This window comes from Scophthalmus maximus, chromosome 1 (assembly GCF_022379125.1).
Source record: "Scophthalmus maximus strain ysfricsl-2021 chromosome 1, ASM2237912v1, whole genome shotgun sequence".
Classification (NCBI taxonomy): domain Eukaryota; kingdom Metazoa; phylum Chordata; class Actinopteri; order Pleuronectiformes; family Scophthalmidae; genus Scophthalmus; species Scophthalmus maximus.
This window is the reverse complement of record NC_061515.1, coordinates 9,147,501-9,164,326: the sequence shown is the minus strand read 5'-3', so window position 1 is coordinate 9,164,326 and position 16,826 is coordinate 9,147,501. Positions and strand designations below refer to the sequence as shown.

Below are 16,826 nucleotides of genomic sequence, written 5' to 3'. Positions count from 1 at the left end.
CAGTACTTCTACTTCAGTAAATACTCTCAGTACTTGTCCCAGGTTCGAGTGCCACTGTCTCTTTAAGGTTCCACGGAACGAGCCGCCCCGCACGTGTAGCGTGTCTCACGCCGACCCGGGAACGAGCTGCGAACATTAACTTCCCGGTAAACTACAGACTTCTACATATCACAGGTTGGTAACGCTATCGGCTTGTAAGCGGTCCGTCCTGTGAATTACCATGCAGCACTACACACACACACACACACACCTAATCCACACGGTCCACTCAACAGAGTGTGTCGCCGTGGCTCATTCATTCCCAAACGTCATGCTAACACCGTTAGCTAGCTAGCATTCAGCTAGCTCGCGCTATGTGGACTCGTTTCACTCTGTCGCGAGCCCGCTAACCTGGAGTCCATGGTAACAGACGTGAGGTTTGTGTGTTACACTCTCTCCGGGTCAGTCCGAGGCGGTGTCAGCGCCTTATGTGTGATCCACAATGACACTGAAAGAGCCGCCGCCCGCAGCTAACGGCTAGTGAAAAAAACCCCGACACGTTAGCAAGGACACATGGGGCACTGCCAGCGATGGACCACGCCGCCTATTTTAAACTGTGCTCTTTGAGTTGAATGTGAACGCACCGACCGGCCCCTCTGTGGACACGGATCGTGGAGGGGTGGCGGGTCTGTGTGACAGCCACACGGTGTGAGTTGTAGCACAAGTGTCCATTGTCGTACCAGCACAGCGGGCTGTGCCCCGGAACCGAGCGTCATCCAGCTGTTGAGCAGCCTCTGGTCATCCAGCTGTTGAACAGCCTCTGGTCATCCAGCTGTTGAACAGCCTCTGGTCATCCAGCTGTTGGCTTGGGCGTTTATCACAGTGGCTTGAGTGCATTGGTTCTTTCATACCGCGTTTTTGTGCATTCTTCTAGTTTTTGTTTTCCTTTGTCAACTTTTTAAGAATTATGAAAGACTTGTTTGGTTACAGCACAGGATATTTGGATGTCATCACAGTTATTATGATAGTAGAGCCCGACCGATATGGATTTTTGGGGGCCGATATTGATATTTGGGAGTACAAGATTCCCAATACCAACACATTGGCATATATATATATATATATATATATATATAAAATCTAAGATGTAATTATCAAACCTTTATGACGAAAGACATGTAATTGAGGCTTGATATTTTAGTTTAACCATAAACTGTATCATTAATAACTTTAAATTGAGAATACAAATATAACCAAATACATAGAACTTATAACAAACATTTATTTTACATAAAATGTAAACATAAAATGCTCATTTAAAGGCTCTAATTCAGTTGGCCGATAATATCGGTCGGGATCTTAAAAGATCGGCCGATACCGATATGTCTGAGAAAGGCTAATATCGGCCGATATTATCGGCCAACGGATATATTGGTCGAGCTCTATTAGATAGTCTGTTTACAATTTGTGGTGATTTATCACCGTAGTAGGGAGAGAAAACAGACTAGTCCAGTGACTGCTCATTTTGTCTGGCTGATTTTAAAAAGACAAAGTCCAATAATCCTTGTGTTGTAGAAGATAAGAGTCAAGGCGTAAGGCGTTTTTGTTTGATTAATGACTGAGACGCTCACTTAAATGTTGAAGAGCAGATACATTCTCAAGTGTTCCTGCAGTAATTGAGCACATACCATTTCAGATCACCAGTGTTTGATTAGCTGGAAAGATATATTGTGTTGAAAATATCTCAATGTTTTTTTCTCTCCCAAATGTGAACCTATCAGCTTGAAGGAAGTAAGCTGTATTTCACATTATATCTATATATCATGTGTCTTCATCCACAGACGTTGGAAGAAGCTTCCAATACTTTGTTTGATTAAACTGAGGGTATGATTCTATTATGTTGTTTTTTTTTTAGTCTTTTATCACCACCAGATGTAGAGTGCAGGGACTTGAACCCATCTCTTAAGTTTTCCTCTTATGTTTTTCCCAAAGGGTTGCCGTCATGCCTGCTAAAAAGACCGCTGCCAAGAGGAAGTCCGAGGCTACTGTGGAGGATGAGAAAGATTCAAAGAAATTAAAAGGTATGTTAATGGCCTTTTTCAAGAAATCCTGATTTTCCTTGAAATCAGTTCAGTAGTTCTTGACTAATCCTGCAGACACACAGACAGACATACTGACTGCAGTGAAAACGACATGGAAGGAATGTCTGTGGATATCAGAATGTTTTAAGGAGTCAAGTTTGTAAGAATAATAAGTCATGGTAGTATATTAAATAGGCTGATTATGGAATAATTTATGTTTGTGCATATGTCCGTGTACCAGTTTCCCACAGGAGTCATGGTAAGGAGGCGGGTCAGGTTCTCGTCCTGGGCCAGGGTGATGTTGGACAGTTGGGTTTAGGCGAGGATGTCATCGAGAGGAAGAAGCCGGCCCTCGTGCCCCTGCCTGAAAAAACTGTGCAAGTGATTGCTGGAGGCATGCACACAGTGTGTCTCAGCGACACAGGCAATGTCAGTGAACACTGAACACACTTATTTCTTTTCTTTTATAAACTGCATGGCGGATTTCCTGCTTGCATCATAACTACCTGCCTTTTAGTTTCCCAGATAAACAGATTTGTTTTTTTACCCCGCCCCAGGTGTATACGTTTGGCTGTAATGACGAAGGGGCACTTGGTCGGGACACAACAGAGGAGGGGTCTGAGATGGTTCCAGGCAAGGTGGCGCTGGAGGAGAAGGTGGTCCAGGTGTCGGCAGGAGACAGCCACACAGCTGCACTCACAGAGGATGGGACTGTTTACATCTGGGGCTCCTTCAGGGTGCGTTACCTGCTGTTTTGAGCCTCCTGGGCCAGTGCTTTGAAGTGTGAATGTTTGTGTGTGAGATAGATTTTTCCTACAACTAGTGGTTTTTGTGACATCTTTTTAACATGCACACAGACACAAGCTCAAGCTCCATTTCCGGCAGTAACCTAGTATTTGTCCTGTATGTCTCCAAGACCTATGATTAGATATTGGTACAAGCATACTACATGCTTATTGTATCTAAGTTTGGTACTGAATAACAAGGCATTTTTCATTACTCAATAGTATCTAAGCAATTTTATTGGTGCCATAAAATCCTTTTCCCTATTATCTTCCTCTGTATTAATCCTTTTGATTATTTTTTTGATTATTATTTTCCCCATCTCAGTGGTGTCTGCAGCCTCATTTGCTGGACCCCCTTCATAAAAATTAATTAGAAAGCTGTTCAGAATTACTCTTGACTGGATCTCAAGAAAATGAAACAGAATATCCCACTGCCTTTTTTTATTCAAACACTCAGGCTCTTTAACACAGAGGAAAATAATACCTTCTAGAGTTTTTTCATCTCTTCTCAGTACAACGTCAACGATATTGCAAACATGGGTCTATATTTATCCTCTTCAGAAAAAAACATCATATATTTCAAAAGGACACTCTTGAATTATGATCACTGTTTGCAATAACGATGAAACTTTCTTTCTTTCTTTCTAATCCCATCCATTGTTTTTCTAAAATAAATGATATATACATACATATAATATTCTCCACCTTTTCACTACAGTAGAACTTTTTTTTCATGACTAGCATAAAATTAATGTGTCCAAAATTTCAACTCAAAGAGCAAAGTGAAGAAATACCACCATAGTTTAATGAGTTCTGACATCACTGTTTTCATTTCTCAACACTTATTACTCCTGCTACAAGATTACTCATCAGTTTGTTATTATTAATACTCAATGGCACACTGGCAATTACATTTCTATTACCTCTGCCTACCTTCGACAGCCCCACTTGATTTTATGACGGTGCTTGGATTAACTGTGTGAAACAGTCTGTAACTTCGGCTTTAAAGAATTCCTGAGACAATGTTTTTACTTTTATTTCATATCTGATTTTATATTTTTATAGTTTTTTCTCTATGGTTATTAAACTTCTCATCAAATTAATTTATGTACATGAGAAGACAATTGGGAAATCTGGTGTTGCATGTAATACAAATCAAGTACATCATCAAATAGAAATAGAAAAGTGCAGCATGCCAAAAACATGAACATCATCCACAAAGTCACACATTATGGATGATTGAAACATTAATTAAACTGTCCCAAACCCAAATCAAGTAATTGTCCAAGATAATTTTATGAACACCAGTTAGGTTGGTATTGTCTTTTAAGCAGTTAGATTTTTTGGCTGTGCATCTGTGCATTGGATTCTGTGAACACAGAATACACTTTGCTTGGTCAGATTTTCATGAATGTTAACTTTCACCACTACTAATGCCCCACCAAAGGTATTTTTGAATGGAGTAGTATAACAGTTGGGATGCAAATATATGTCTAAATGGGAAATAGTTCATATCTCTGTTATTCTCTTTTTTCCCTCAGGATAACAATGGTGTTATAGGTCTTCTCGAGCCGATGAAAACATCTACTGTTCCAGTCAAAATCTCCATGTCGGAACCTGTTGTGAAAATTGCATCAGGTGAGAGACGGTCGTCCACTTCAGTGCCTTGTTTTCACTTGTTCACAGCATATTTACTTCTAACAGTGTTTTCTGTTCCATTTCTTCGAATGTCTCTATAGGTAATGATCACCTGGTGCTGCTGACACTCGGGGGAAACCTTTACACATCAGGCACAGCGGAGCAGGGGCAGCTGGGAAGAGTGCCGGAGCATTTTTCAAACAGAGGGGGCAGGAAAGGCCTCGGTAGGTAACACAAGCCTCTTAATGTTGTAATGAAATAAAAATATAGCACAATGACATTACTCAATGGTTTGTGATTATATCGACCGTAGATGTTTTCATAATTTTTCTCGCGGACTGTGCGTCCTGTGATTTCAGAACGGCTGCTGGTTCCACAGGTGGTAAAAATCAAGGGGAAAGTTCACTTCATCGATGCCTTCTGCGGGGCATACTTCACTTTTGCTGTTTCTAAAGAAGGACACGTGTATGGATTTGGCCTCTCCAACTACCACCAGCTGGGTCAGTATGTAGTCCTCTGATTATGTGAGAGAACTAAAATATGACCTTGTGGTTTACGTAGAAGTCAGTTCCTCACACTCCAGCTAAGGTAATTGCATAGGAAGTTATGATGTTATCAAGCATTGTCCTTAACACCCCTTTTTTCTTCATTTCTCTGACCAGGCACTAAAAGCACCAAGTTGTGTTTTGTCCCAGTAAAATTGACATGCTTCAAGAACTCTACCGTCTCCTGGGTTGACTTCTCCGGAGGACAACATCACACCGTCTGCCTCGATGCTGAAGGTAAACTGCAACTAATTGACCATATCTGATCCAGTCACTGTTAAAATCTGTCTAGTCAAGATCAATAAGTCTGATAAGTATACTTCTCTAATTAGTTTTAGGTGCACAGATAATGGTGGTAAAAGAGGCAATATAGAAAACAAGATATCAGGCATTACAAGGACAAATAAAAAGTCATGTTTAAGTGTTTTAAAATAAAGTAAAACATGAGTAAAAATTAGTTTTGTTAATATAAGTCTCCCCCCCCCCCCCCCCTTCATCTTTCAGGTCAGGTATACAGCCTAGGCAGGGCAGAGTACGGTCGTCTTGGTCTGGGCCAAGAGGCTGCAGAGAAGAGCGAGCCCACGCCTGTGATGGGGATGGCGCCGGCCTGTGGTGTGACATGTGGAGCATCTGTCAGCTACGCCGTCACCAGAGAAGGTGAGAAACGATGCAAATACAGAAGAGGATTGAGAGACTAACTTCTGAGTCTGTGTGAGGACTTTGCTTTTTTACAATCGATCATGAATCATTAATCACTCAAATTAAAAGTTATTTTTCAGGAAAACCAACATTGGGCCTCATGCAAATGTTCGTACAAACAGATTTTATTCTTAATTCTGGCGTACGAGTGATTTGGGAGAACTTCCCGCATTCACCAATTTTTTTGTATTTTGAGATTTCTTAGAATTTACGAGTGGACCAGAGCTGTCGTCGGACTATCATTGATTAGTCGGCTGTTAACTAAACCAAGTTTCTGCACTTTCAGAAAGTGTTATTTTTTAGCTGTGTTTGAACCCCTCTTACGTTTCTTGGTTGGTTGGTTTTGTCAGTGGGACAGTAAACAGATTTCCACGAAACTTGGGACATGGGCCAATAAATAAAAAATCTGTCATATTTAGGGGAATGATATTTATGAGTGTGTGCAATCTGCTGCGGCTTGATTGAGTTTAAGAGAGCTGTTGGGCCTTGGCGGAGGTATGCACTCTTTAATGCCTCTTCGAGTTTTCAACTGTATTTGTGTAATATTTGCAAAATATTCCTCTAGGATCTGTGTACGCCTGGGGCATGGGCACCAACCTGCAGCTCGGCACAGGAGAGGAGGACGACGAGTGGAGCCCCGTAAAGATGACGGGCAAACAACTGGAGAACCGTGCAGTACTGGTGGCCTCCAGTGGAGGGCAGCACACAGTCCTTTTGGTCAAGGACAAGCAGGAGAGCTGATGTCCTTCCCTGGCAGAGAGTTGTGTGGGGATCTTTAGATCAGTTTCAAGGTGAGGCCTTACCTAAATGTAGGGAGAGCATTAATCTGAAATGCGACTTCCTGTGCTGAGCCGAGGGGAGAGGTTCCGCCTCTTTTATGAGATCTCTGCTCTCTGTAGCGTGGGGAACATTTCTTGTGGATATTTGGTAGATCATGACAAATGAGAGACTATTTTTTTAAATCTAGTTTTTGATGTTCCCTTTGAATTCATAAAAGTCATCAGTATGACTGTAAGGTGGTTTATTTGATGTGAATGTGACTGCATGTACATAAAGGAAATCGGAGTGCAAGCCTTTTAATGATGTCCCCACAAAATAGTCTTTTTAATGGGTTGGCTTGTTTTCTTTTCTTCTTTTCTTTAAAGCAATAGTTCAGTTGACCTTGGTTCAGACAGGACATTTATACTCAACGGGTTTAATATGTGAGACTACTGTTCATGTTACCCACAGACCGAACAAAAAAATGGTTTTGGCTATTTGGAAACATGTCATGTGTCTGGAAATAAAGATAACATTTTAAAGTGTAAACGGGATGATTTTTTCTAACTTTTCCCTCTTCCGCTTTTTCAAGTTGGCACCTTTTCCTCTACCGATAGCTACCAGGGAAAAACGAAAGCACGGCCCTCTTTGTTTTTGGTTGTGCAAACAGCCAGCACCCTGGAAAAAACTCAGGATAACACAGAATATTCTGGGAATTTTCCTTCGGACTCGGACAATCTCCTTCTGTGTTTGTCGTATGTGAACGGCAAACTCCGGAAAATGTCCCCAAAAGATATCACTATGATCCAACACACAAAAAAGCTAATTATTTTTGATATGGTTTGACATTTCGGTCAATCTGAAAATGAAACATTTTGTCCGTAGTAATTTTTAATACACCCACATTTTGTGGTTCATAACTTCAGTACCTTATGGAAGAAGAAAAAAACATCCCTTATTGTTGAAACCATTGCTGCAGGAGCACAATGGGGCATTATTGCATTTCAGTCCAGTCTTGTTATCAGTGCCCTTCATCTTTGCAATAGAACAAATTCAATTTTGTTGCAGTTATATTTGATAGTAGTAAAGGGCATCATTGGCACAGCTTCACCACACGTTTCTTTACGCCTGTTATGGAAGCAGATGCCAGGTCCTTGCACATGAAGTCGTGAATGTAAATCAGAAACACTTAAGGATGCAAATGAGGGCACAAGTACATACATCAAAGCAACATGGCTTTGTGTTTTATCCGGGCTGAAATGCGAAGGGTCCTCGCTTGTCTCGTCTTGCTTTTATCTGACCAAAGAGGCACGATGATCATGACGAATATAAGGGCTGAATCCTGTTGAAAGCCCTCATGGCAAAAAGCTTTGAAATGCTAAAGGATTTTTTAATAAGCAGTTAATTAATCAGGGTGAACCTTTGTTTCTTTTGCTGCACTGTTTGTTCTGCGTCAGAGAAGAACTTGTCAGGAATACATTTAGAGGCAACTTTTTAAATGGCTCGTCGGTTATGGCTGTAAAGTGGCTATAAATATTTAGTTAAAAAAAAAGAAGACTGATGATGGAGTTGAACTGTTTTAAAGGCTTCTGTTCTACGACGTGGGCATAAACTTGAATATGATATTATTCTGGCTATTAAAAGAAATGTAGCTTTACCACAGCTAGAATAAGTTTTTTTTTAATCACTATTTTATTACAGGACACTTGTCCTGTACATACTCTTCTCATCAATGCAATATCTCCAGTACCTTGAGGGAATTTCATTAAATTTGTCTTAAATGTCCACTTGGATGAACTGATTTGATTTTGGTGATCAAAGGTCAATCTGTCTTTTTATTTTTAGTCAAAAGTTGAGAATTCATACGCTTATTATGGCAAAAGTTAACAAGTAGGATAAAGTGATGACATTTTATATACAGTCAACTTCACTCTGAAAATCCTTAAGTCCTGTAGAAACATTTACCAGGCCATTATTCGAACGAGTGAGTGATCATAGTTTACATTTTGTCAGTGCGTGTGTGCGTGCGTGCTGTTTCATTGCTACTCTTTGGTTCTACACTTCCAACAAATGAAGCTGTATCCTTTTGAAAACATCACCTGGCCTAACGTAATGTAGGTAATTGGAAAATATTTAAGCTGTGAGCATGGAGGCTGTTAAAGGCGTCTGGTAACAGCCTTCCAGATGTCAAAGAAGAGGAAGCATTATGCTCCGAAACTTCATCCATTCCCAGGAGAAAGAGACATTCATTCCGCAGAGACATCCTGCGATTAATTCTTTTCACTCACCGAAGCTATAAGAGGATTTTTCATGATGCATGAGGGTTCTAATCTTCCTCTTGTAAAACTAATCACAGAGAAGACAGAGGAGTCTCGGGCACCTGCTCCGGCGCACATTCACTCATAATAATGGGAGAGAGCCAAAGTAATCACAGCTATTGGCTGCTCCACTCCAAGCTGTGCTCCAAGCTTCTCGTGGTCTTTGGCGTGTGCCGCACTCTGCACACCTGTAACAGGCTCGCGTCGGGCTGCGTGGTGCATTCACGAACAGTAGCATCATGCTACTTAAATTATAACCTCACTTTGGAACACATTTTGCATCATTTTGCTCGGCCTTGATTGGGACGTGGCAGCCCTTGAGCCCTTGCTGCTTTTTTCTAATTAACTCGTCATTTCAACTAGTGTTAAAGGGGCCGTCTGTGAAGTACGTTTTCATCAAGACATCCAAAGTTTTATGATGGTGCGAAAACTTTGGAGAGGTTTTACTCAGGGTTGTTTTCATCAAGAGTGCCATCTTAGCGGGAACCTGTTAAACATGACGCCGCAGCAAGCTATTGTCCAAATAACTCCTTTCATTCTGGGAAAATTATATTTTTTTATAAAATACAAAGGTTAGATCCATCTTTGTATGCCGAAAGATAAACATGTAGAGAAATTGAGATGCAAACAAATCAACACAATACCTGGAAAAGCCCTTCAAATACTTCAGACCCATTCACTGAAAAAAATGAAACTCAAGAAAATTACTTCAATTTGGTAATACACAAATTAATTATTTTTGTTCATCTTAACGTTAAACAGTTAACACAATTGATTACTTTTTAAAAAATATGTATTCATTTGTGTGTTACTAATTTAAGTAAAAGAAAATAGAATTCATGAACATTTTTATTTTTTCAGTGTATCATTGCTTCCCTTAAATGACAATGTGTGTGTACATATATATATATATATGTATATATATATATACACATATATATACACATATATATGTATATGTATATATGTTTATATATGTATATATGTGTATATATACAGTATATATGTGTGTGTGTGTGTGTGTGTGTGTGTGTGTGTGTGTGTGTGTGTGTGTATATATATATATATACATATATATATATAAGTAAGCACTCTTCTTTCTTTCACGCAATGTTTAATTCATTAACACAGAAATACTGTTAAACTCTTACTGTTAAACTTTATCCTCAAACAAGCACATTCGTATTTCCAGTACCATCGTCCTTCCTGTGTCTTAAAATCTGGATACATTTGACATAAAGCCAAGTGCTGCTTTGTAGCAGTCGTGCCACACAACAACAACAACAACAACAATAATAATGAATGCCCCTGACTGTTTCTGATGCATTAAGTGGTGTATGAAATGCTAAATGTTGCCATGGTAGAGGAAGCGTTGTTCCGCCTCAACCTCTTGAAAGCTCTAACGGGAGAATTGTTTACTCTGAGGAAAACGTGGATTTTCTGCGACTCTGTGCACAGGAAACCAAATGGGGCATTATTAGCAAATGAATATCTCCCTCGCTGTTAGGCTGCTGGCACTTCAGGGCCCACAGACCTTACATGTGATTACTGGAGATTGCCTTGATATATGGGACTCCTTGTCCAGTGGCTCGAGGGCTCCTTTGTGAGCCCCACGGCGGAGGACCAACAGCTGTGCAGGGACTGCTGAGAATTAGGGGCCAATCTCTTCATGTGTTGTGTTGACCGAAGGACACGTTGTTAATGGACCACTATGAGGGGGGGGGGGGGACTCATCCCTTTAATGGACTTTTCTTGTTATTTACTTGACGTCTGTGTCATATTGATTGAATGCTAATTACATACAGAAGTCCACGTGAACTATGATACCATAAATCACCTGTACGGACGGCAGCAGAGTCGTGGCTCGACCGCCTAGACTCTTAAGGACTGTATGAAAATTGCTGGTGGGAGGGGAAGGGGTTTAATGGGATTTTTATATGTCAACTGCACATCCACCTACACCCGCAACCATGCACCAATTGGACGGTGCAAGCTGTCAATCACGCTGTATCCATTCCCCCAATGCATATCATGCTTTATTATCTATTTTACTCTAAATGTGACCATATTTTACCAAATGACCATCAGGCTGCATTGAATACAAGTTTTAGGCTACTTCTGCCTTGGCTTCACTTTCAAAAACTAGTGACTACATCCATTTTTGTATAAAATCTTTGGGCAAGCCTTATTTAACACTTCCTGTAGCTGTTTCAAAAATTAAAAGCCTCCTGGCATTTCCGTGGATGGAAACCATTCAGTTGATTTTAGTTCCATGACATATGAAATGTTGTAAACCTCCAGCCTCGAGCAAAAGATCAGGAGCATGATCCGGAGCAGCCCCCCCTCCTCGTGCCTTACGACTCTCCGCTGACAGATGGCACCCAGTTTGACTCCCATCACAGCTCCTCAGCAGGGAATACCCAAGTTTTTGGCGCTTTGTGAAACATCAATAGAATCTTGCTTCAGTTCTCGCCTTTGTAAAAAACAAAAAACACAAGGAACTTGAAGGTTTGAGGATCTGTCTTATGACTGATAGTTTATCACACCAAAAAAGCAGGCCAAATTCCCAAATGCTTTATGCAAATTTCCACATAATCATTAAATGATTCCTTTCATGCGCTCCTTTAGCTTTGGGTGACAGGTTATAACCCAGCACTGGCAAAATGTACCAGTCAAACGTTGGCCAAGATGCCGTGTTGCGTGAAAAGCCTCACTTACACTTTGTATGTGTCTGCTGTTGTGTTATAAGAGTTACATGATGTCAGGACTGTGGTGCCGTGCTGCTACGACAGAGCAAATCAGTCGGCAGAGCGTTGGCGAGGAGCAAGACGTCTCCCTCATCCCCTCTGAACACCTTCTGTGAGCCTCGCTGGCATGTACATCAAGAATGTTTCATTTAAGTGTCAACTGTATCTGTCATAGCATCACAATGTGTGTACTTGACATGCCCTCCAGTGTGAACCCACACAAGTTAGTCGGCACTATCCTCATTCAGTGAAAAATCATTATTTTAAAAAGATTGTGTTTTTTAAAAATTATTATTATTATTATTATTAAAGTGGTAGGCGGGCTTTGTGTTCAGCCAGGGGTTTTGGCCCTGTGTAATTTAAATGACATGGCTGCAGACGTACATCAACAAATTTTGTGGCTGGACAAAAAAAACAATCTCATCCAACTAGCTTGTGGTATGTGTTGCCAAAGCCTGATTTTACATATTCCTCTGTGCCAAGAGCTCCATTACTGTCCAAAAAAACAAATTAGAAGCACATTAGTGAGATACACGTTGTACTGGGTGACACGTTCCTTCACAATCAAGATGCACCGGGGCGAGCATTGTCGTTTATTTTTTGATTCGATGCCGCACACACTGTCCTCTTGTTATGAATACTTATTAGAACACCAAATCCACTGCTGCAGATACAATATAAAGAATATGATGAGTAGAATAATGAATTAATATCAATGTGTGTCGATTTTCAAGATGTACATCTCCTGCAGGAGTTGGGTTGTGAGCCTACAGCCTGGGCTGAGGAAGATCACAGGGTTTGTTAAAAATAAGTAAATATAGAATATGATCAGCCCTATTCTTTCATTGACATGTTGTAAAACGAGTTGGTCCTGCTGTCTGCTAACCCCATATATCATCCCTGACTTATTATACATTGTTGTGCTTTCATTGGTTCAGTCATATTTACACACTCATATTAGATGAATGTTATTTGCCTCAATGTGACCTGTGACCACCAGGGGCTTTCAGGTCGAAGGCCACTGGGCCCCGTCAACATTAAGCTGATCAGTAATCCATAACTCATCATACCAACTTATTACTTATGTAACTCCCATGAGGCCTCACTGGCATTTACAGAGTATAAGTGTAATTATCGACGAAGGTTTTTCAAAGAGAAAAAGCACATACAAGATACACTTCGTGGTTATCCATATGACAGTGGTATTAAAGACAAAAGCAGCTGTTACATCTATACAATAAGATGCTTTTCTATACCTACTGTATTTGCTGCAACAACAAAAAAATATACAAATTTTTATAAAGATCAAGCACTTTTCTCTACAAAACAATTCACTTTTTGCAAAGAGAACTAAACAACTAACCCTAACCCTAAGCTGAATAAGGCATTATGGTACAGATTTTCATTCAGCTGATGTTTTGTGGACCACACTGCAGTAAACATTTATGAATCTTCTTACAATGATGGCTGTAAAAAAAAAAGTAGAAGACGTTCCAGAATGGAGATTTAGGATGCTTTGGCTAATGTGTATAGCACTTAATATAGCACTTAATGTAAATATATATATATATATATATATATATATATTTATTTATTTATTTATATATAACATTTGACTCTACTAAATTAAATACAGGTGAAGCTTAATGGTACAACAGTTTGACGGCACATTAAAACAAAAAGAAAACCACATTGCCAATTAATATGCTGTAATACTTAACAATATCCTTGTTATACTGTAGATGCCTTTAATAGATAAAAATCCACTGCTGCATCGATTTGACCGCCCTCTCAAAATGTGCACTAAAAAAACCTCCACACCTCCTCCGGCAAGTGTCCAACAATGGTCAGAGGAAAAATTGCTAGTTAGCTGAAATACGTTCTGTAATAATGCATTTTGTCCAATTCAGACTTGCCTCCATGCCAGTTCAGTGAGTCACCTCACGACAGAAACCACAGTGCCAGTTTCTCCCGGCCTCAGCTCCTCAGTTTACTATTGCATCATGTTTTGGTTGCAATAAATAAATACGATTTTTAGAGCAGCCTTACTACTGAGAGTGGGCACAGTGAGTCAGCTGAACACCAACGTTCATGGTGAGTATAGGCTGGAAGTGCCACTCATCACTGCTTAATTATGAAGGTTTTGTTTTGATTAGATTTGTAAATTTATTTTTAAGGTGTATTTTACAAGAATTGTTCATGTGTCGGTTCTATTAAAGAGGAAAAATGGCGCAGAAACACAGTTCTGTGGTAATAAAGAATTTGACCACAGAGACAGATCTGTAACGATTGCTGTTAATTGCCGTGTGCATCTCATGATGGAGACAATAACAAAAAAAACCACAAGTCTTGGCCATACATTGATGTTATAGTATTCTCATTACCTCCCCGGTGACGTCGAGTGACAATACTCCAAGCTAAACAGCCAGAAAGAATTAGGACAGAGCTGCATATTTCATAGTGTTGGCTCCGTACGCTGCTGCACAGGATGAGAAATTAAACACGTTGAGGTTAAAGTCTCATATTCAATTTTCAGCTGCTATATTTTCTATTCACAAGGAATGTGTGTGATATGAAAAGAGCTGTCTGTAATGATAAACCCACACTGTGTTATAGTTCCCCTGCAACTCTATGGAGCATTATAGTGCCTCTGATTTTTTGGTCCTGCAAAAAAAAAAAGAGACTCACGGCATTCCTTAGTCCCCAAATTTTAGGGAACAGAAAATCACAGTTCTATCTTTTCAGTTGATAGTCTGCTGCGGCCATTTCCACTCCCTGCTGCAGTTTTTCTTAGTCAGTCGGGTCTCCATCAAGTGAAAAACATGATCTGTCGGACTGAGGTCGGGTGACCGATTCACCCTCACATGGATGTGAAGAGTCGGCACATTAAAGGTCCAGTGTTGAGGATTTAGGGGGATCTATTGGCAGAAATCGAATCTAATATTTACATAGTGAGCCCTTTTTTATCTACATCAGTAGCATCGGACAGTCTTCTAAGGGGTTGCACTGCTGCATTTCTACAGTAGCCCGGAGCGGACAAACACTGGCTCTCTTCATTTGGACTGAAATAGAGCAGAATGGGGAAAAAAACAAAAACTGTCTGATTGTAAAGTGTGCGTGTGTGTGTGTGTGTGTATGTGTGTTCACATGAGTGCATTTTGTCCTCCACACTCCTTGATTGTATGTACAATTGTCTCTATTTCCTTATACTCAGCTACATATGGGCATGATCGTGATCATCCTGAAAGACAGCCCACTCAGGATTGTGTTTCGTCAATGTGTGTTGTTTGCACCAATTCAAAAACACAATGAATTATGTTCATTGCACCAATTCAAAAACACAATCAATAATTTGTCTTGATGGAAGGCCAAAAGCCTTCTCGGACTTCGCAGACTCACACTCCTGTGGTAGAAAACTGTGTGACCTCAGTCTGGAGGTCATCCTGAACTGTCCCACCCGCCCACTGACCCATGCCTAGTCAGGCCGGCGGTCTCTCCGTCGGCGCGGGCGCACAGACAGAGGCGGGCTCTCGTGTGCTGTTGCGCACTCTGGAGAAGCTGCTCTGCTCCAGGCGCGAGCGCTGGGGCAGGCAGAAGTCCCTGAAGCACCTCTTGAAGTTCTCATCCAGGAAGGCGTACAGCACGGGGTTGAGGCTGCTGTTGGTGTAGCCCAGTGCGATGCACAGGTGCCAGCTGGCCATCACGAGGAGGTCCCTGTGGTCAATGTCCACCATGGTCTTGACGATGATGAAGATGTGGATGGGAGTCCAGCAGACGATGAAGGCCGCCACAACCACCAGGACCATGCGGGTGATCCGCCGCAGGTTCCTGTCTTTCTCCTTGGAGCCGGAGAGCAGACGGACGCTCTTGAGTCGCAGGATCATCAGGCCGTAGCAGATGGTGATAACCAGGACGGGTACGACGAAGGCGAAAATGAACACGCAGATTTTCATCACTGTGTCCCAGTACCACTCGGGTTTGGGAAATCTGAGTGCGCAGGCGGTGGTTCCTGAGGATTTAGACAGGTAGAAGTTTAATAGAGAGCCATGTGGAGAGGCTAATTCGAGTTAATCACCCTGCTCAAATTTAATCTCTTTTACAGCGTATTTACTCCCCTCAAATCAACGCCTGCCCCTGAAGGGGACTAAAAGCCTGTGTGGAAAAGTGAAGTTTTTATACGGTATTGTTAATTGGCAACAATAAAAATCCCCCACCTTTATCCGTCACCTTGGTAACAGCAATTATCATCACAGGGACTCCGACGGCAGAGGAGAGCATCCAGATGCAGACGTTGATGAGCTTGGCTTTGGCGGGTGTGCGGAAGTCCAGTGCTCTCACCGGATGACAAACGGCGATGTAGCGGTCCACGCTCATCATGGTGAGCGTGAAGATGCTGGTGAACATGTTGTAGTAGTCGATGGCGATGACCACTTTGCACAACAGCTCCCCAAAGGGCCACGTGCCCATCAGGTACTTGGCGCTCTGGAAGGGGAGGGTGCTGGTGGCGAGAGCGTCGGCCAGAGCCAGGTTGAAGATGTAGATGTTGGTGGCAGTCTTCATCTTGGTGTACCTGGTTGGAGGGAAGAAGAAGAAAAAAAGCCGTGAGCTTCTCAAATTGATTTGGCCTGACAGTCAACGGGAGCTGTCGACGGTTGGAGGAGACTGAACTCATTTCAAGGTCTGCCAGCTGCTGTGTGGCAAAGAAGAGGTCTCGTGCTGTTGACTCACGATTTCCATTAAAGATTTTCAAGGTTAGAAACCAATTCATTATTTGATGTTATCAGTTTTTTCCCCTCTCAAACCAATTATCCACTATTTCCCCTTGAAAGATTTTGAAGTAGAAAGAGCTTTTAGAAAGAGCGAGGTTAGACACGTAACCTTTGCTCTGCCAAAGTGTCTGTAGGCCTCAATTAAAATGCACCTGGTGAATCGATTCCAACAGAAAAATCTCACAAAACTCCTCCTAGATTTCAGACACATGGAACAGTTCCCCCCCCCCATCCCCCACCCCCCTCTCTGTAGAGATCAGCCTTGACAGATTGCCAGCACAGCAGTTGTTCAGGTCATTTGAAGATGGATTCCTCCACATCAGTCCACAGTGGTTGGACATGTTTAATTAAATTGCAGCAACAGGCTGGAGGATGAGGCAAAGACAAAGGGACGTCTTTCTCCTAATCCCCCCACATAAAGAGATTATTACACACCGTGTACACATCTCACTCAGGGTGTAATTGCTTTGCCAGGGAACGAGTGAGCTTTTATACCCCCTTTGTTT

At 41.5% G+C, this 16,826-nt stretch overlaps 2 protein-coding genes across 2 annotated transcripts in view; one reads left to right on the top strand and one right to left on the bottom strand.

Moving 5' to 3' along the window:
* The first annotated feature begins 45 nt into the window (after positions 1–45).
* On the top strand, positions 46–7,035 carry rcc1 (regulator of chromosome condensation 1). Its single transcript, XM_035638420.1, has 10 exons — positions 46–174; positions 1,972–2,060; positions 2,302–2,489; positions 2,618–2,797; positions 4,387–4,483; positions 4,585–4,707; positions 4,843–4,983; positions 5,146–5,265; positions 5,533–5,685; positions 6,293–7,035. Exons 2-10 carry the CDS (start codon positions 1,982–1,984, stop codon positions 6,466–6,468), a joined length of 1,257 nt encoding a protein of 418 aa, XP_035494313.1. The 5' UTR covers positions 46–174; positions 1,972–1,981; the 3' UTR covers positions 6,469–7,035.
* Positions 7,036–13,178: 6,143 nt separating this feature from the next.
* oprd1b (opioid receptor, delta 1b) overlaps positions 13,179–16,826 on the bottom strand; it is a 4,598-nt gene continuing 950 nt past the window's right edge. Inside the window, exons 2-3 of the mRNA XM_035644348.2 lie at positions 15,766–16,121; positions 13,179–15,560 (exon numbers count right to left, since the gene is read on the bottom strand). Of these exons, the coding sequence (XP_035500241.1) occupies positions 15,031–15,560; positions 15,766–16,121 (886 nt within the window). The 3' untranslated portion in view covers positions 13,179–15,030. The remainder of the gene's footprint in view (positions 15,561–15,765; positions 16,122–16,826) is intronic.

Coding starts and splice junctions, on each gene's coding strand:
- rcc1 (XM_035638420.1), top strand. CDS start 1,982: ATGCCTGCTAAAAAGACCGCTGCCAAGAGGAAGTCCGAGGCTACTGTG. Junction 4,484..4,584: donor TGTTGTGAAAATTGCATCAG/GTGAGAGACGGT, acceptor ATGTCTCTATAG/GTAATGATCACCTGGTGCTG. Junction 4,984..5,145: donor CTCCAACTACCACCAGCTGG/GTCAGTATGTAG, acceptor TTCTCTGACCAG/GCACTAAAAGCACCAAGTTG.